General features: G+C 35.8%; 5 protein-coding genes across 6 annotated transcripts; 2 read left to right on the forward strand and 3 right to left on the reverse strand.

The window, feature by feature from the left end:
* The first annotated feature begins 520 nt into the window (after positions 1-520).
* LOC145162330 (uncharacterized) lies at positions 521-4,125 on the forward strand. Its single transcript, XM_079081505.1, has 9 exons — positions 521-662; positions 769-914; positions 1,890-1,960; positions 2,054-2,135; positions 2,215-2,330; positions 2,393-3,304; positions 3,463-3,672; positions 3,769-3,846; positions 3,954-4,125. Exons 2-9 carry the CDS (start codon positions 866-868, stop codon positions 4,041-4,043), a joined length of 1,608 nt encoding a protein of 535 aa, XP_078937631.1. The 5' UTR covers positions 521-662; positions 769-865; the 3' UTR covers positions 4,044-4,125.
* Positions 4,126-5,467: 1,342 nt separating this feature from the next.
* On the reverse strand, positions 5,468-6,396 carry LOC145165749 (chaperone protein dnaJ-like protein). The gene is made up of 3 exons (XM_079084587.1): positions 6,213-6,396; positions 5,861-6,001; positions 5,468-5,774 (listed from the first exon to the last, which is right to left on the reverse strand). The coding sequence occupies exons 1-3, from the start codon at positions 6,312-6,314 to the stop codon at positions 5,697-5,699; spliced, it is 321 nt and encodes a 106-aa protein (XP_078940713.1). The 5' UTR covers positions 6,315-6,396; the 3' UTR covers positions 5,468-5,696.
* A 9-nt stretch (positions 6,397-6,405) lies between these two features.
* LOC145165748 (Nucleotide-diphospho-sugar transferases superfamily protein) lies at positions 6,406-7,684 on the forward strand. Its single transcript, XM_079084586.1, has one exon. It carries the CDS (start codon positions 6,509-6,511, stop codon positions 7,544-7,546), a length of 1,038 nt encoding a protein of 345 aa, XP_078940712.1. The 5' UTR covers positions 6,406-6,508; the 3' UTR covers positions 7,547-7,684.
* Positions 7,685-12,702: 5,018 nt separating this feature from the next.
* LOC145165750 (AIG2-like (avirulence induced gene) family protein) lies at positions 12,703-14,363 on the reverse strand. Its single transcript, XM_079084588.1, has 5 exons — positions 14,062-14,363; positions 13,614-13,686; positions 13,380-13,472; positions 13,125-13,208; positions 12,703-13,001 (listed from the first exon to the last, which is right to left on the reverse strand). Exons 1-5 carry the CDS (start codon positions 14,223-14,225, stop codon positions 12,912-12,914), a joined length of 504 nt encoding a protein of 167 aa, XP_078940714.1. The 5' UTR covers positions 14,226-14,363; the 3' UTR covers positions 12,703-12,911.
* Positions 14,364-15,935: 1,572 nt separating this feature from the next.
* Positions 15,936-17,563, reverse strand: LOC145162331 (adenine phosphoribosyltransferase-like protein, putative (DUF2358)). 2 transcript variants are annotated; one of them, XM_079081507.1, is made up of 8 exons: positions 17,404-17,563; positions 17,143-17,273; positions 16,941-17,047; positions 16,796-16,861; positions 16,627-16,709; positions 16,504-16,550; positions 16,354-16,432; positions 15,936-16,255 (listed from the first exon to the last, which is right to left on the reverse strand). In XM_079081507.1, the coding sequence occupies exons 1-8, from the start codon at positions 17,464-17,466 to the stop codon at positions 16,169-16,171; spliced, it is 663 nt and encodes a 220-aa protein (XP_078937633.1). In that variant the 5' UTR covers positions 17,467-17,563; the 3' UTR covers positions 15,936-16,168. The 2 variants fall into 2 exon arrangements, with proteins under 2 accessions (XP_078937633.1, XP_078937634.1); XM_079081508.1 differs by having other exon boundaries at positions 17,143-17,265; positions 17,404-17,559.
* Positions 17,564-20,667: the final 3,104 nt, after the last annotated feature.

Consider the following 20,667-nt stretch of genomic DNA (forward strand, 5'->3'; position numbering starts at 1 on the left):
AAAATGAGAAAAGTGTAAATATAACGTGTGTATACTTGATTTTATGACTTCAAGTCAGTTTATGCACTAGAATACTTGGTTTTGTCGGTTTTTTGGTTTTGGTTTTATTTAACCGTAGCTTTTTTAAACATTTTATATAAGTTTATTGGTTAAAGATGGACAATATGATTTAATGTGTTCAATTAAAAAAGTTAGTTTACTTCACAAATTTATTGACCAATGGAGAAGTCATTTATAAAACTTTTAATTGTTGGTTGTAATGATATTTTAAGAATTTTATATAAATTTATTGGTAAAATATGTACAGAAACAAATAATAACTAAATATATACAATCGAAAACATTATATATATTTCCTTTCAATGTGCTTCGTTAAATTGTAAATCGATAAAATTTGTACATTGAGATGGCGTTTAGGGGTGTAAACTATTAAGTTGAGGATGTGAGGAACTAAGAATGGAGTTACGTTAAAGTTGAGGACCAAATCTACCAACATAAAAAATGAGACCATGCAGCAAGAACAAACCCAGATGGAACCCAAAAATTCTAGAGGTTAAAGACGAATCACCGGATATGATGAATCATATGAAGTCCTGGATGGTCGAATCCTTTTCTGAGGGTCAACTCTACCTCACGATGCCTTTCAATTCTCTTCTAATTTGGTAAAATTAGATCATTTATATTATACATATCGTCGATTCTCGTAGAAATTGTGCGGTTGAATCCCCTTGAAGGGGAATCTAAAATTTCCAAAATAAATTTTCACAGATGTGGATTTATGGATGATTGATTATGCTGCGATTGCGATTAGCGTATACATTCAAAGATTAACTCGACGAACCTCGGTTTTAGCCAAGAAGGAAACATGGGTGGAAAATTATTGGAACTCGATGGATCATCAATCAAGTTCATATGTAAGGAGATTTCGTTTTCAATATGCAATGAAAAAAACGACGTGTTTGTTTACAATTTTGTTCGCAAATGTCTTCATTTAGTGCATCGCTTGTTCCGCAATTAGAGACCACTTAAACAAGGATTTTTTTCCCAAATTAGTTAGGCGTGCTAAGCATTGATCAAGCATAAAGAGGTGAATCACTAGAGTTTTGGGGTATCAATGATTTTCTTCAATGGAATCCTAGGTTAGAAAGGAGATCTTCCTAAATCACCCAAATTGGTTGTGTGAGACTCATGTATATTCTAAATGAAATGCTTAGAACGAGCACAATAACATGTTACTACAAAATGGATTTTTCTTAATTTTGACTACTATAACAAATACCTACATGATACCTTTCAAAGCTTCTAGTAATTCTACCTACACGACATTGAGAATTTGAGATCTCTTCTTGTTTTCATTGACTTTTGCATGTGATTGCTCATTTTTTGTGTAATATCTATCAAACCTCAATGTTTTCAATGTTTAGTGACAAAAAAAAAAGTTTACTTATATACTTAACTGTCATAGTGATTTATCGTGGTTAATTAACATCTTAGAGTGAAGAATGAACTTATTAATCTATACCTTTTTTGAGCAAAAAAAGTTGTTTCCTTGGGGCTTAGTGAGTATGCATTATAGTTAAGTTTGTATTTAATTAATTAGTAGAATTAATAGGGGATTTGGGATTCTAGTATTTGAGGTTAATACTGTAGATTTGTGTATTTATGATCCTGTTCTAAATGTTTGTTTCTTTTGTTTGATTATATACTTTAAGTAAGCCCAGACATATAGATTACTGTCTCTAATTTATAAATTGGTGTAATCTTTTGTCACTATATATAACACAAAGCTATCATCATGATTGCTTTGTTTTATTAACTTCTCCATGAGTCTATATTTTCTATTCACTTATTTGATTTCCCCAAATAAATATTCCTCGTTGTCTTTTCAGGTGAAATCAAGAAACAAAGTACCTCTTCAGTTCACATCTCCAACATATCTGATGAGTATGTTGCTTTTAAGGTAATTCATTCTCGCTTAATGTATCCATAAAATTAAATTAAATTCTCCTTTAATCTATATTTTGGTCACATATAGAACATTTTCATTTGGCAGGTGAAGACCACATCACCAAAAAGATTTTGTGTAAGACCCAATTCAGGCATCATTAGCCCAAAGTCAGAATGCAGTTTCACAGGTATGTGTGGACTCTAAAGTCTAATCCCTTTTGCTTTCAAAAAGTGATAAAATATTATCCTTTTATTGTTGTTATGCAGTTACTATGCAAGGTCTAAGATCACATCCATCTGAAGTGGAGTGCAAGGATAAATTCCTGATTCAAAGCACAGCTGTCGATTCTGGGACAAAAGAAGAAGATATCACTGTTGACTTAGTAAGTATTGTGTCCTTTACTCAAATTTTTATTGTTATTGCTCTCATTGTTGTATTTGGTAGTTCTCCAAAAGCAGTGGTAAGTATGTTGAAGAGAAGAAGCTTAGGGTTGTTCTAGTTAGCAAGCAAGATTTACCAGTAGAAGAACACAAAGATAAAGAGTTGGAGAAAGAACATGCTAATGAAGAAGATTCACTTAAAGAACATAAACACAAAGTGTTGGAGAAAGAACATTCTAATGAAGAAGATTCACATAAAGAACATAAACACAAAGTGTTGGATAAAGAACTACCTCATGAAGCTTCACATACAGAACATAAACACAAAGTGTTGGAGAAAGAACCTTCTAATGAAGCTTCACATAAAGAACAAAAACACAAAGTGTTAGAAAAAGAACCACCAAATGAAGCTTCATCAAAAGAACACAAACATAGAGTGTTGGAGAAAGAACCTTCCAATGAAGAGCACAAACACGAAGTGTTGGAGAAAGAACCATCTAATGAAGCTTCACATAAAAAAGAACACAAACACAAAGTGTTGGAAAAAGAACCTTCTAATGAAGCTTCATTAAAAGAACACAAACATAAAGTGTTGGAGAAAGAACCTTCTAATGAAGAGCACAAACACAAAGTGTTGGAGAAAGAACCTTTTAATGAAGCTTCACATAAAAAAGAACACAAACACAAAGTGTTGGAAAAAGAACCTTCTAATGAAGCTTCATTAAAAGAACACAAACATAAAGTGTTGGAGAAAGAACCTTCTAATGAAGAGCACAAACACAAAGTGTTGGAGAAAGAACCTTTTAATGAAGCTTCACATGAAACACACAAACCCAAATTGTTGGAGAAAGAACCTTCTAATGAAGTTTCACATGAACACAAACACGAAGTGTTGGACAATAAACCTTCTAACGAATCTTCAATTAAAGAAGATATTTTGGTGAAAAGAGACAAAAATGTTTTCTCAGTGGATAAGGTGACTGATACATAGTTTCTCTTCATGGGACTTGAGTATTGTTATTATTTTTCTGTATGATGAATTTACAATTTTCAATAATGCTTTGTGTATTGCCTTCTTTTTAAGTTTTTAGTACCACGCATATGTTTTATAAAATTCAACTTCTCTTCTTGCAGCAAATTAAAGATGCTAAGGAAGTCAAAAGTGGTTTGACCATAGAGGAGTCAAAGTTATCTGATGATCCTAATGGGAATAATGTCCCCAAGAATTCGAAGTTTAAGCCTGTAAAGATTGTGAAGGAGGATCCAGAAACAAGGTTGAGATTGTCTAATCAACTCAAGGAGTTGAAACTGAAGGAAAGTGCATTAGAAAATCAACTCAAAGAGGTTAGTCATGATGTTGTTAATATTTAATTTTTATGTAGGTTTGCAATTAATGGAGGACATTTTAGTAATTTATTCTGATTACGGATATTTTTGTAGGTCAAATCCACCATCTCTAGCCTAACCTATCAGAACAGTATAATCATTGAAGCTAAAGAGACCCTTCAGTTGGAATTGGTAAGGACATTTTAGTCATTTATTATGATTACAAATCTATTAATAACCATTTTTTGTAGGTTTACCAATAATAGATGACATTTTAGTCATTTACTTGTTTTTTGCAGGATAGGAAAAGTAAGAAAGGTTTCTCCTTTGTGTTTGTTTGTGGGGTGTCACTCATTGGTTTGATAGGCGGATACTTCTCGGATCCTTAAATGACACATTCATAAATTTTCTCCATTTTGTTTGGAAAATTGGATGTTTGCATTTCTTAACTTGTACTTTGTAATTCGAAAGGACCGGTAAATATATATACTATTTCTTGTTTGCTTGTGTAAATCTTTGGAACTTTCCATTATTTATAATAGTTGTGCTTGTAAATAAGTGACATTTATTAAAGTAAAAAGTTTTTTTTTTAATCTGAATATGTTCTAGATATGTGGTTATTCATAAACAATTTTTATTTTTCAAAACACATGGAATGGATGCAAAACACGACATTATCTATTGGTTATGTCATCGCCATGAGAAGATCAAAGGCAAATGGAAATGGTTTGTTGTCTTACATCACATTAATTTGTGACCACGACGGTGAATGCAAATTTAAAGAAGCAAAATAGAAAAATTAGCACCAAAAAAGCCAATTTTAAATTTCAATTCATAGATTCATATATAAAACAATATGATGGTTGGAGGTGAGGGTGATATGTGGTCAGCATAATTATCCATGTACACAATGCATCGAGGGCCATGTTGATGCCATGTGGTTGAAAGGAAACGAACACTCAAAAAAAAAAAAAAAAAAAAACGTTTAAGGAATCTGTAAATCACCCAACTTTACCAGAGATATACTGATTCAAGTGGCCATTCATGAAAAAAGAATAGATTCAAACAGTTTAATTCAAACAAAACTGAATACGCAGATTAAGGAACAAATTGAAATTTCAATTCGACAAAATCAAATACACATAGTCAACTGTAAAACAAAAACCGGAAAATACGAAATCATTGATTCCATAGTCAATTGTAATGCGTAATTAACCGATGAAAAATACGAAATCATTGATTCCAAATGCTTTCTCGATGATTCTTCGCATAAAAATTGAGTTTCCTTGCGGTCAAAGTCGAGATGCAACAATAATGAACTAATGGGGTTATTTAAAGGCTCAAATCCGACTTTATGGTCGCACTCAACCAAGTCAAATTATGTAGGAAAATCCACTCAACGAAGTGAAATATTGTGTCAACTTTTCTTGATTTCTTGCACGGCTCGCTCGAGTGGAGGTCAAAGGTCATGCCCAATCAGACATTGTTACATTTTGTTTGGCCATCTTCTTCAGAAATTTTGACATTTTCATCATTGCTATGATCTTCACGTATGAGGGTGTGCTAGACCATAATTGTAGCTAGATTACACTTTATCACTAACCCTTTTGTTAGCCATGAGTTATAGCAGCTCTCGTGTACACTCAATACACATCAACCAAATCAATTAGAAGCACACAAACGATTCATCTCATTATGTCTCATTATAAGGTCGATGGGAAAATGTCAACCAACAAAAAAAAAAAAGTCGGGGTTAGACCATTAATCGACTACAATTTCCCATTTGTCATTGTCAATTTTAACATTATACCACTACCAACAAAATAAGAGTTTCGGTTTTAGAATTGATTGCATTTGGATCCATTTTTTCCTATCATTAATGGGTCAAGTTGTAACATTATAAATGAAGAGTTCTTAACAAGACATGCATCTAACATGCTAAACCAACCAATTGAGTCTTTTTAATCATCTTGATAGGTTACTTATCAAATCTTGTCACCTTTCGCAAGACAATGGAAGAACAACATTGATCCCAAAAGGTTTCAGCTTTCGCCATCACTTTGATCAGGGAAAGTAACACATTTGAAAACTTTGCACTTGGAACACAACACATACCCAACCTGTCAAACAGGTTACACCACTCACTCAGAAACCATTTTATAACTACAAACTGTTTGATCAAAAAAAAAAAAAAAACATTACTTACAGCTCTACAAGATGGACATCTACGATAGATACGATTGTTTTCAGATTTCACATTAGTCTTTTGCCCTTTACAAAAATCACAAATCAACCATCCTCTCCCATCACAAGGTTCACATTCAATGCCCCCATCAATCTTTATACCCTTAAAATATTCAAAAAACGAATCTTGATTCAAGACTCAAGGGTGGATAATCGATCAACCATAGATTATCAAGAACATAACACATCAAAATGTCAAAATTTTGATACTTTAGACAGAAGAAATCATGTGATATGGAGAAAATTGAAATCAAACATGTGGGTATATGAAATACCATCGAAATCCATACATTTATGTATGTAAATATATATACCTGTTGTTGAAGAGAAGTGCAATGGATGGGCTTTGAAAACCTGTTCGAATTCAAAGAAATCAGAGGCATCAATGGCAGCTTGGTTACACCCAAAAACGCCATTTTTGTTGCTTCTTCCTCCTTTGAGGATAAAGATTTTAAAGGGTGAAAATGGAGAACACCCACCACCCACCAAAGCCAAAAATTCAACCTTATAGTTGCGAACAAATTACGCAAGTGCCACCATCCTTTTTCATTGCTTTTTATAAATGTAAATTTACTTCATTACTAGTGTCACTTTCGGAAATAAATGAAGAATGACCACTGGTAAAGTCATATTCATCTTCATCGCCGTCGCTTCGTCACGCCTCTTCATCGTTTTCTCCCTCCGGTTACTTTCCGGTGATCATTACTGTGACCTTACGCGCCTACCGTCCCCACAAGCTCTCCGATCAGATCAATTCACGGTGTTGATTAACGGCTACTCGGAATCACGCATTCCGATCCTGCGGACAGTCACCGGAGTGTATTCAAGTTCTCCGTCTGTAGCTGCCGTGGTTGTGTTATGGGGAAACCCTACAACGCCCGCAAAAACCCTAGTGGAACTCTCACATAACCTCTCGATCTCGTCTCCTGGAGACGCGCCGATCTCAGTTATCCGACAACCGTCGTCTAGTCTCAACGCCCGGTTCCTTCCCCGCCCATGGATTTCAACACGCGCCGTCCTAATCTGCGACGACGACATCGAGGTCGACCCAAAATCGATCCAATTCGCTTTTGAGATCTGGAGGAGTCGCTCGAACAATCCAGAACAACTCGTGGGGCTGTTCGCCAGATCTCACGAGCTAGACCTCACCAGCCGTACATGGATTTACACCGTCCACCCCAATCGCTACTCGATCTTACTCACAAAGTTCATGTTAATGAAAACGGAGTATTTATACGAGTACAGCTGCGAAGGAGGTGAATCAATGGCGCAGGCGAGATCAATCGTGGATGAGATGAGGAATTGCGAAGACATACTGATGAATTTCGTTGCAGCAAACAAGACGGGTATGGGACCGGTTCTTGTCGGGGCTAAAAGGGTGAGGGATTGGGGGGACGCCAGGAACGAAGGTGTAAGGCGGCGGGGGCGGGGATTGAGAGCGGCGGGAGAGGAGGTGGCGGTGGGGTTGAGTAGTAGGAAAAAGGGTCATAGAAGAAGGAGAGGAGATTGTATAAAAGAGTTTCATAGGGTTTTGGGGAAGATGCCATTGACGTACAGCTATGGAAAGATGGTTGATTCGATTGGAGAACAAGGGCTTTGTGAGAAAGGTGGGAAATTGGTGTTTTGTGATCGACAAACAGTTTTCTAAATGCATTAATGGTTATCCTTCATGCTGTTTCTGTAACTTAATTCTTTTCTACAGTAGCATTGATCATCACTGCATCCTTGTATGCAATATGAATGAAAATTGCATAGCATGACACAGTTGCATACTTGCATTACCTCATATGATTTGTCAGGGAGAAAATATAAATTTGGGCTATTCTTCTAAAAAAAATTCAAAAAATTATGAATTATGAAATAACCTATATAACCCTCAAAATTACGATTTTCTGGCCATTTACGATTTTCTTTCATCAAAATGAGATTGTAAAAGTATCTAATACTTAACGTTATATATTCAACACTAGTGCAATTTTATTTGTCTAAAAGTGATGATAATTTTTTTACACCTTAAATACTATGGGTTCATGGATTCAGCCTACGATAAAATAACATTCAGCCTATGATAAAATAGCAGTCCATAAGTGAAATTGCATCCCAATAGATGCGATTTCAATGACCTTTTTACCACATAAGACCGGAAGGTGTTGGTGAGAAATTTCTCTTATTTTTTGTGGGCAACAATACTATTTCCCTTGTTTTCCTTTCTCTCGTCTAAACCCAAGGATTCAGTGGGAAGCTTCCCTCATTATTTGTTTTTTTATTTTTTTAAATAAAATTAATTCTTTTTATGATTTATAATTTTTAAATTAATAATAAACATAAAATTTAATTAAAAATAGAAAGCATTTCATTAATTAAAATAAAAATTACATTAAACCTAATATTTAAATGAGCATAAAGTAAAAAAAAAAAAAAAAATACAAACACAAACAAAAAATAAACAAACCACAACATAGAAAACATAATTAATATCCTAATTTAAAAAAAACCAAAACACGTCACTCGGAATCATCGTCTTCATCATTCTCCTGAACGTCACTCTCGTCATCGGAATCTTCGCTATCGACGAACATATAAGAATCCTCGTCTGATTCGTCAAACAAATCATCGTGACAATACTCTATCGGCGGCTGAATATGAGCTCTATAAAAGTGTTCCACCAAATCAACATGAAGGGCGTGATAAATGTCGCGAATGTGTACTTCTCTTCTATTTGCCCTATACTCTTGTGTATGTAACATCCGGATGTCCAGGTATGCTATAAAGTTCATTTATCTTGAGTTTTATGGAGGGACTCGGCGAGTAGGCGCTCAGACTCGTCGAGTAGGAGCGCGCATTTCTTGTCTGATTTAATGAAGGACTCGACGAGTCGATGCGTGGACTCGGCGAGTCCGCGCTGTAAAGTGAAACCCTAATTCTCGGGGTCTGTGCCCTATTTAAAGGCCTTTATAGCCTCCATTTGCGGCCGATGCACCCCTGAGAAACCCTAGAGAGCAGAGAGAAAGCTTGTAGTGCAAAAGGAGGGCTAATTCATCATTCTAAGTGTCATTTTGCAAGAAAGAAGGAAGGAGGACAAACAAGGAAGGTTGAGGAGCTCAGATCTATCACCCATTTGATCAGAAGAGGCTGCTAGAGGTACTAATCTGTGCTCAATCTCGTGTATTTGGTGATATACTTGAATCTAGGGTTTTCTTATGCCTTCTTTGGCTTGGATTCGAAGTATGTGAGGTCCCAAGGTGAAGTTCTTCTTAGATATGGACCTTAAGAGGTCCAGAGAGTCCTATCTACCTTGCTTTTTGCTACTCCATTAGAGATATGACCCTAGAATGCCATTCTAGAGGTTATTTCACCCAAAAGAGCTTATTGGACATTGCATGAGTGTAAAGGTCGGACCTTTACGTGATTATAGTGGTTGGGAAGGCCAGATCTATAGGTTAGAGAAATAGATCTGACCTCAGAAGGTCATTTCAGTGTTGACATGGATGCAACTCGCCGAGTCCATAATGGGACTCGACGAGTCGAGTCGGGGTTGCCCCACGATTCGTGACAGGTGTAACTCGTCGAGTGGGTCGATGACTCGACGAGCCAAGAGAGGCTAGAAGGATTCAGAAAACCCGCATGGACTCGCCGAGTCGCCCTTGTGCACTCGACGATTCGGGTCAAAGTTTGACCGCTGACTTTCGTTGACTTTAGGGTTCTGATCAAGACTGATTTAAGAGAGTTCAGAGAGGGGTAGAATGACCTTCTACCCAATCTGTAGAGATGAGATTATGAGAGAATATTGATCAGGAATGTTATTTGAATAATAGGAGGAGGCTAGGTCGGGACGTTGAGCACGAGAGTTTATCCGACTTCATTGAGGTGAGTCTTCTCACTATACTGTACCTGGAAGGGTACCTATGTGTGACCGGAAGGTCTTGTATGCTATGATGTATGTGCTATATGCGGTTATGTGATATATATGTGCTATGTATGTTATGTATGGTAAGGACCGGAAGGTCAGGTTGATATGGACCGGAAGGTCAGGAGGTTACGGACCGGAAGGTCGATACGGGTAGGACCGAAAGGTCTACCAGGATTCGGGACGGAAGTCCCCTGAGACACATGGATCGGAAGATCCTACAGAGTTATGGCCTGGAAAGGCGTATGTGTGGTATGTGGTATTTTGGGGAACTCACTAAGCATTTATGCTTACAGTTGTTGTGTTATGTGTTTCAGGTACTAGCGATGATCGCGGGAAGGCGCCGACATGATCCGTACACACTTATGAAGTTTATGTTATTGAGATTCTGGGACATGTTTTGTTATGACACAGTGGATACATTATGTTTTGTGATTATCGTGTGATTGAAAGTATGATTTTAAAAATGAAAAATTGTTTTGAAAATTACGACGTTATAGTGTACCAACGGCTACTCCTTCGACATTTGGCAAAACTTCGTTTTCGATGTACCGACATATCGCTCTTCCTTCGTCTTCAAGAATCATATTATGCAATATGATACATGCATACATTACGTGCTGTAACATTTTCACTTCATATGACCTTGTCCCGACTGCTAGTACTTGCCAACGTCTCTTAAGTACACCAAATGTTCGCTCCACATCCTTCCTAGCTGACTCTTACGCCTCTTTAAACTTTTCCATTTTCGTGTCGTTAGGACATGTAAACGATTTTTTAAAAACAAACAAAGGAGGATATATATCGTCAGTAAGATAGTATTCACGCCTATATGCTACTCCGTTTGCTTGAAAAGGTACATCGTGCGACTTTCCAAGGTAGATATTGTTGAATACCAGCGACTGGTCTAGCACATTGATGTCATTGTTTGCACCAACTCGACCAAATAATGTATGTCATATCCAAAGATCATGTGATGCGATAACCTCTAGAATGATCGTCGGCTCTTTGTGGTCGCCTCTCATGTACTGACCACGTCATGCGTTGGGGCATAATGACCAACTCCAATGCAAGCAATCGATACTACCTAGCATTCCAAGGAATCCATGCTTGCCTTCATGCACCGTGTACAATTGGTGGATATTGTTCATAGTTGGTTTGCACAAATATCGTTGCCCATAAACCAAATAGATCGCTTTGCAAAACTTGTACACACACTCCCGCACGGTACGATCTGACATCCTAAAATACTCGTCCCATTTGTCTGCGCCCATGCCGTATGCTAACTGACGAATTGCAGTCGTGCATTTTCTAATTGGAGAGAAACCTTTTATCCGTCTCGCATCCATTTTCCATTGGAAATATGGAAAACGGTCTTCCAAATCGTCAACAATGCGTAAGAATGGTTACTTCTTCATCCGGAACCGACGTCGAAACTTTACAGCGTAGATGGCGTCATCTGCAAAGTAGTCTTCTATAAGACGATCGTGTCCGGCTTCGCGATTTCTACGCAACGGTGGGTTTCTTGGTTTAGATCGTGCACGTGATGTTTTGCCTTGTTGGTTTTGAAAGTATGCAACCGTTTTCGCCATGACGGAACCGATAAACTTAGTCTCGTCTTGAGCCGTCGAATCGGATAATGAAGATGATAACATTTTGATTAATATTTTTTGGAGAGAGTAAGAAGGTATGGGTTAAAAAAATGTTGGGTGTTGTGGTATTTATAGTGGGGTAATATATATATATATATATATATATATATATATATATATATATATATATATATATATATATATATATATATATATATATATTAAAGTTATATAGCCGTTTGAACAAAAAAAAAATTAAACAACCAATCGGAGGAGGAGTGAGAACGCGACAACCCCACCCCCACCTCCTTCCCCGCACTCGCATTCCCGCACCGCCGGTGCGGTGTTCATCGGAGCGGGAAAGGTCCTGCACCCGGCTCCGTCTGGTCTAAGTGGTTTGAACCCTGACCTCTCATTGACATTGACTATTCTAGTCATTTCAATGACCTTTTTACCACATAAGTGGTTTGAACCCTGACCTCTCACAAATGAGAGGGCACTCCTACCGCTTGAGCCAAGGCCTTTTAGATCAAATCATTTTTTATTATTATTCTTTTGCTATTTTTAAAAGATATTTATATAATTAGGTTACATTGTCTTGTGACCTCTTACAAACGAGAGGTCACTCCTACCGCTTCAGCCAAGGCCCTTTGGTTCGAATTATTTCTTATTATTATTCTTTTCTATTTTTAAAAAATAATTATATAATTAGGTTATATTGTCTTGTTCTCTTTGTCAGATCTTATTAATCATATTCTTTGTAAAGCATTTGTAGGCCATATTTTTCTAAATTATGTAAAACATTTATTGCATATCGTAAAACATACAACATTGTTTAGTCGGTATATTAGCTTATTTCGTGCATGAGTAGTGTGTCTAATAACATACTGTAAAACAATGATAAAAATAAGAGACGGATCCAAGAATGTATCCGTTGGGGCACTAGTGATGTCACATGTCGAAATGGTAAAAATAAAAATAAGCAGGTCGACATATCAAAACGATCTAAAATTCCATTTCATTTTAATTAAAAAAGGACCACAAATAATCTATTTTAACATTGCAATAATTAAAAATAATGTTAGATCATGTCTTTAATTATTGTTATTAAATCGTCTTCTATGAGATTTCATCATCTGGAAGCAATCAATTACATCTTCATTTCATTTTATGAAAAAGCATTGAAACAATCATTACTATCTGATTTCTCAAATCTCATTTCACAAGTTTCATCACGAAAAAATTTGTGATTGTAACAGGTAAAAGCAGTAATCGATGGACCAAGTGATAAGATAAGGTAAAAGCTTTTGGAAAGAACATTCTATGTAGTTATGTAACTTTATAGAAGTCAGGTTTCAATGTGGAGCTTTTATATTGTAAAGCTTGTATCTATGTATGGAAAAAGTATAGTGTGAAAAGTTAGCATCAAAGTAGTGATTCAAGGGAATGATGTATCAACTTTTAGATGCTTAGGATTAAAACATCATACACAATTTTGAGTAGTATCATTGCAATCAAGGCAAGGAAGATGCAGTGTCCTCCAGTTCTTCAACAAAGCTCTTTGTCATTTTCAAATAATCTTCCAGCTTCGACTCTTTCCACTCCTATCAAAAAACCAACATTCATTAAGATATATATGCGTTATGTCTCAGAAAAAAAGACAGCGAATTGGTCTATATTAACTTAATATGTGCTCTAAATCACATAACTAATTAAAACAAGCTTACCTCAAAATCCCATTCTCCATATAAATCAGGATCACTACTGTTGGCCCAAATGTACACATAAGCCTGTAACACTTCAGACGTATCCTGCACAATCAGTATAATCTTAGCATCTATTGATTTAAAAGTAAATGATCTATAGAAACAATTTTGTAAACTTTAAACCATTTAAGTCATTTGCTGATAAAAGGAAACAAATGAAAATAAACTTTACTCTTAGAAAATATAGATAATTAATATAACATTATAAACTAATACCAGCAAAGAAACATCAACAGCCCTCTTGTCATACTCTTCGTCTTCATATGTGTCCAAGATATATAATTCTGAAGCAGAAAGCCCAAAGAGAACCTGATGCCAAATCCTTTACTGATTAGATTATAGTGTATCAGGTTAATGATCTTCACGTAAAAACAAATTAAAACCAGATACAACTATATGATATAAGCACCATGAACATATTACAGTAAATGAAATGGAAAATGAACATACCCTCCCTGTAACTTTCTTGTTTTCTACAGGTATAATTGCAGGATAAACGCGCCCTTTGATGCTAAATCTATGACTACAAAAAAGAAATTATTATCATACATGATTCATAAATTGAATAACAAGCTCCTGTTAAAAGTTAAAACCAAGTATCAAGTATGGGGTTGAAAATTGACTTCCTGATAGAAATTATTATCAATACAGAGAAGCCCTAATACACATCGATCCACACACGTGATTGAAGAATAATATGAATTGGCTTAGGGTTTTAGCAAAATCTAACTATATATCTATGAATTTTTAAAAACAAACACAAAAATCAAACAATTACACAAGTAATTAAGTTCGCAGAGTCAGCTTTACCCAATACAATTAGGGTTTTAACGAATACAAAATCCAAAATTTCTCATAATAAGTAATGACAAATCATGGGAAGAGGGAGGAGACTGACTAGCCGTTAAGGATCGCGGGGGAGGTTTGAGGGATACGGTTGAGGAGTACTTGAACGACGTCGTCAGCTAAGAGGCTACCGTAGACAAAGACGGTATGGTCATTATTGCCACCACCACAACCACCCAACCCCACCGCACCGGTGTTCGCTGACGCCGTCGCCATTTCAATTCTCTCTCACTCCCCCGCTGTTTACAGAGTGAAGGGAAGTTGCGGTACGTAACCCAAAGATCGATGTTAGCAACTCTCCGAAGCTTTCATGATCAATTCAAAGTCAAAGTAAAAGGGGAAAGACAGAAAAGAACAAAAACTGACACCTCCTTGATCCTCCACCAAGTTCGGAGAGATTGGGGATCTGAGAGGAATTTATGTAATGTTTAGGTGTTAAAACCAAAATTTAAAGAGAAAATTAATGAAATAACCAAAAGTTAGGGGGTGTTTTCAGCAAATAATTTTGAGTTTTGGAAAATAACCACGAGATCCGCATAGGGTTCTGCGGATCCCTTTAATCCTCTGAGGAACGACGCACAATACTGCGGAAATGACGTGACACCACTAAAAGACGAAAAAAATTTGTGACTCTAAGGGTGCGTTTCGTTGTGGAAAATTTTCCAAGAAAAACGGAAATTTTGAAAACTCGTTTGGTTCGTTCAGTTTTTCAAAATTTTCCAAGAAAATGAAAATTTCCAGTTTTCCAAATTGTATGTAAATTAGAAAAGTGATTTTTACAGTTTTCCAAAGTTTTCCAAATTTCTAAAATGGAAAATGAAAACTCCCTCGGTTTCAACCAAACGCGTTTTCTAAAAATTTCTTTGAAAATTGAAAGCGAAAACTCAACTCTATTTTCTGAAAACATTTTCTTAGAAAATGAAAACAGTTTTCTACAACCAAACGCACCCTAATGGTTCCGCAGAGGTGTCTCTGCGGATCTTGTGAACACCTCTGCGGCGGATCTTGTGAACACCTCTGCGGATCGCTTAGGATGCGTTTGGTTGTGGAAAATGTTTTCATTTTCTAAAAAAATGTTTTCAGAAAATAGAGTTGAGTTTTTATTTTCAGTTTCTAATTAAATTTTAGAAAACGCGTTTGGTTCGAAGATGTGGAGTTTTCATTTTTCATCTTAGAACTTTGGAAAACTCTAAAACTCGCTTTTCTAACTTACATGCAATTTGGAAACTGAAAATTTTCATTTTCTTAGAAAACTTTAGAAAACTGAACGAACCAAATGCGTTTTCAAAATTTTCGTTTTTCTTGGAAAAATTTCCTAAAAAACTGGAAAAATTTTCACAACCAAACGCACCTTAAATACTTAAGGGTGCGTTTGGTTGTGGAAAACTGTTTTCATTTTCTAAGAAAATGTTTTCAGAAAATAGAGTTGAGTTTTCATTTTTAGTTTTCAATGAAAATGTGTTTGGTTGAAACCTGTGGAGTTTTCATTTTCCATCTTAGAAATTTGAAAAACTTTGGAAAACTGTAAAAATCACTTTTCTAGTTTACATACAATTTGGAAAACTGAAAATTTTCATTTTCTTAGAAAACTTTGGAAAATTGAACGAACCAAACGGGTTTTCAAAATTTTCGTTTTTCTTGGAAAATTTTCCTAGAAAACTGAAAAAATTTCCACAACCAAACGCACCCTTAGGTTTTCTATGCACAATTCAGATATATGATCAACAGTCTCTTTAGGTTGCTACGTTCCTGCTGCCCTTCACACGAACGGAAATCAGAAAATAAGAGTATTGGGCTGTTTTTTTGGGCCACTATTATATGTAGTATGTATAACTGGACTAAAAAATTGATGCGCTCAAAATTTTGCTGCCTTGGGCCTTAACCCAGCTCGCCCAGGAATTGGGCTGGCCCTGCTAGTACGGATGATTTGAATCAAACCACTCGCAAATTATATTAATTTAATGCTGATATAGAAATGGATTGCAATCATACATGGATTCTGGGATCACAAAACTTAATTTAAGCAATAAACTAAAAATACAATCTATAATCTCTCATGTGAAACAAAACTTGATTTAAGCAATAAACTATTCATGATATAGACATTTTATTTTTTAGTATACACAATTTCATTTAAATGCTTGGTAGTTTTTACCAAATTAAACTGGTCTGCCAGAGCTAGGGGTGAATATCTGGCCGATTGCTTCAAGAGGGGAAACACTCCAACTCTCCACATGCTTAACAATCTGCTAATTTACAAGTTAAACAGTGAAACCAACACCAAAATCTAATTTATCAAACAATTTAATGCAAACAAGAATTTTATTTATTCAAGATGGCTTACCCTAAATTGATTATCCAAATCATAGACTGTAATCCCATCAATCAAAATGAGAGGCCTCCAAGGTAATTTAAGATACGTCCTGCAGATTTCAGTTTGTAAATACATTTTAAATGATCCGACATAAAAGATGAGTTACAAGTAGCTAAGCACCTTAGTCTCCATGAAGCCATTACAGACTCTGTTTCACTGTTGATAACCTGCATCATGACGTTCCTTTGAAGTCATCAATGGAAATATATTCATATAAGAGTTTAACTTGTAGAGAAAAAGTACTTTCTTGATGCTTTGTAATGAGATTGATGGATGTTCGAAGAAAGGTACAAGCAATTTCAAGTTGCGAGAGTACAACTCCTTCCCTGGAGGGATGCATATGGGGATTTAATACGTATGAAGAATCATTGAAGGGGAAGCAAAGAAAAAACAAAATTTTAAGCCGTTTTACCACGGAATCTAATGGTTGGATCTTCAAAGATACAATCGTCTGTATAAATTCCAGAAGTAAAGTTTCCTGAAATCAATCCATAACAATTTGATTGCGCATATAAATGTTTATTGTATGAACAGAGTAAATAAACGAAAGAAGGTACCTGTGACGAAATAAGCATTGTCATAATCTGACTTCAATATCATCATTATATCATCTAAGGAAGATGCAGATGTTTCATATTTCTGTTCAGGAACCATTTCATATAATCTGCAATAATACGAAGAAGAGGAATCAAGAATAAACATGTTTAATGACCTCGAAATTACATGATCAAAATTTGGAACCAAATCGACAGTTCTTACTCATTTTTGTTGAAGGAAGATAAGAGCCTTAGGATTTCTGTAGCTCCACTAACAACAACCTTCAATAGTTGTGGGGCATCGTTACTCTTCGAACACCGAAAACCATTACGCTTTACGAAGCCTCTGTAGAGCTTTCCAGGAAAAAATTATCAAGGGTTTTGATTGTAAAATACCCAATCAAGCGTAACGAAAATCGAGCGTATGTTCTGAACTTTTATCGAATTTGAAAAGAGAAAACCGCAAGCGAGTAAAAAGCGATACCCGTCGTTGGGGCTGCGTAAGCTGTAACGGCAACCGCGCATGGAAGCAGATGGCTCCCGCCATGTTTATCGTCACCGTCTTTCTGCCGGATTCTTTCGTTACATGTAAAGCAACGTGTAAGGTCCTGGTTATTTCATACTTTCATACTTACACTGCTGAACAAATGGGCTGTTTTGTTTAGCCCAAATGCTTGTACCAAAATCCCATAGTTTTCTCTTGAATAAATTACACGAATCGTCCATGGTTAGGTACCAAAAAGCACATTTAGTCCCTATTTTTAAAAATTAACTCGGACTGTCCCTATGTTTCAATTTCCTTGCACGGTTAGTCCTTATCGCCGTTAGCCGTTAATGGTTTCCGTTTAAGTGCCCCAAAATCATGTTTAGTCCCTCGTTTCTTTTAAATTTGTCATTTTAGTCCTTCGTTTCTTTTTAAAAGACTATATTGCCATTTTTTTGCACTTATTTATAACTTATCAATTAAATTAGATTAATTATAAATTTTAAAAACTTATATCATTTTCTTCTCTCTCTTAATTGTCCTCTTTCTCAATTCGGACAACTATCACCATCTCCCTTCACCGTAGGCACCTTCACAAACCACCACCTTTCAACAACAAATTTGATACTATAACCAAAATCTAAAACTCAAACCCAAATTTGATACTAGAACCAAAATCTAGAACATATAATCAACACAATATCCTAATCTAAAACCTTTAATCAACACTGATTTTCGAGATGAAGTCCCAAAACCTAAAATCATTCATGAAATCCCTATATCGATGCAAACTCCAAAGGGACTGGGATGTAGAATCGAAACCCTAGATTTGTGTCCTATTTTCTTTCTCAGCTTTTGCAACCACCTCTTATCACCACCGGAGAAGAGAGAAGAGTTGTCGAAATTTAGATCTACGAATGGAGTATAGATCTGAAATCTAGATGTAAAAGGGTTGTTGATGGTATGCCCTAAATCACATATTAAAACATAGAAGACAAGAGAGGACGACAACGAAAGGAGTTGTTGATGGTATGCCCTAAACCACGGGCGGTGGTTGGTGAAGGTGCTGATGGTGAAAGGAGATGGTTGTCGACGATGATAGGAGATATTTTCCCGAATTGAGAAGATGACAGAGAATAGAGAGAAAATGTGTGTGTGTGTGTGTGAGTGAGAGAGAGAGAGAGAGTGTGTGTGTGTGTGTGTGTGTGTGAGAGAGAGAGAAAAACAGAGAGAGAGATAGATACAGAGAGAGAGAAATGATATAAGTTTTTAATATTTATAATTAATCTAATTTAATTGATAAATTATAAAAAAGTGAAAAAATAAAATAGAAAATGAAAATATAGTCTTTTAAAATGAAAAGAGGGACTAAAATGATAAATTTAAAAGAAACGAGGGACTAAACGAGCTTTTGGGGCACTTAAACGGAAACCACTAACTGCTAACGACCATAGGGACTAACCGTGCAAGGAAATTGAAAGATAGGGACGGTCCGAGTTAATTTTTGAAAATAGGGACTAAACACGCTTTTTGGTACCTAACTGAGGGACGATTTGTGTAATTTACTCTTTTCTCTTTTACTTTTCTCTTTTTATTCGTATAATTTTCACACAATCAAATAATCTTTTAATTTAGACAAAATTTCACCTTTGGTTCTTATGATTTTCAAAAGGGAAAATGATTTATGAAGGTAACTAACTATTTCGATTGTTCATATATAGGTAATATTTTTTTTTGTTCTCATTAATGAAATCAACTTGTTATTTATGTTCATATTTAGGTAATATGACCGGCCATCACCTGTTTTTGTTTATGTGGCAGCTACCTGACACATGATGTGAATACGTTGCACATACGTGGCATTGTGCATATATTCTCTTCGTTTACAGTATAAGAAGTCATACGATTACACCCCTGATTTTGAAGCCTAGATCGAAGATGGCTTCTTCTTCCTCATCTTATTCTTCAAAACGACAAGATGAATTTCAAGCTGATCATCCATGTGATTGCAACTTACCATCTCGTGTGAAAACTTCAAGAACCCCTGACAATCCTGAAAGAAAATTTAGAGTTTGTCAAAACTCGATGGTAATCAGTATTGTTGAATACGTTGCAACTTTCTTCTTCTTCATCTTGTTGAATACCCTTTCTTCTTCTTCATCCTTTAATTTAACATTTTTTTTAATTTTTCTTCAAGAATGGAAAAAGTCCAAGCTGTAAATTCTGGCAATGGCTGGATGAGGATGAAGGGAGGACAGATGGAAGAAAACCTTACAGGAGGAAACCAGAAGAAAGCTATAATCTAACCTTGAAAATTTGCACTTTGGAGAATGAAATCAACATATATAGGATGAAGATCGAACAAGAAAACAACACCAATTTGGTTAATAGACAAGAATTGGAGAAAGTCAAGTGGAAGTTGTTTACTCACAAAGTGGCACTGATTTTGTTATTTGTATTGTATGTGAAAATGTTGATTTGATTGTAGTTCATGATGTATTAGGGTTGAATGATGTAGTTCATGAATGAAACTTGATTTGTGTATGCTTATGTATGTAATGAATGGATGGAACTTTTGTTACATGTTTTTGCTTCTGATGTTTTTGTTACATGTATTAGAATGAAAAATAATTAACAATGGAATGGTATACAATGAAACATTGGAATGTAATATAATCAAACATGGGAATGTAATATAATCAAACATTGGATTCCCAGGAAACATTGGATTCCCAAGAAACATTGTTTACAAAACATTGGAATTTAACAAAGTTACACATGCATTACTGCCAAAAGGTACACACAAGATTCCAAAACTTACACATATGACTAGACACGAGTCCAAAAGTTACACATATTACTAGACAAAAGATTCCCAGTCAATGATGCCAAAAAATAACAAAGTGTCAAATTCTATTCCAATTCCATTGGATTTTCATCACTACTCCCCTGTTTCCCCTCCTACTTTTTTCTTATCTGAATTTTTGTGATTCTCTCTGAAGGTTTCCTTCTTCTCTTTCCCTGTAGAACTTGAAATGCTGGTACTTCTTGCATATGCTCCTCTTCCACTGGATCTTGAACTGCAGCCTGTCCTTGGTCATATTGTCCAACTGGATCTTGAAGTACAGCAAGTTCTTCACCTTCTTGACCTTCACCCTGTCCTTGAACTTCAACTTCAACTTGACCTACAACTGCAGCCTGGTATTCACCTTCTTCAACTTCAACTTCAACAACTGCTTCAACCTGTGCTTCAACTTCAACCTG

This window comes from Lactuca virosa, chromosome 3, assembly GCF_052849685.1.
Source record: "Lactuca virosa cultivar CGN04683 chromosome 3, Lactuca_virosa_CGN04683_v6, whole genome shotgun sequence".
In the NCBI taxonomy this organism is placed as follows: domain Eukaryota; kingdom Viridiplantae; phylum Streptophyta; class Magnoliopsida; order Asterales; family Asteraceae; genus Lactuca; species Lactuca virosa.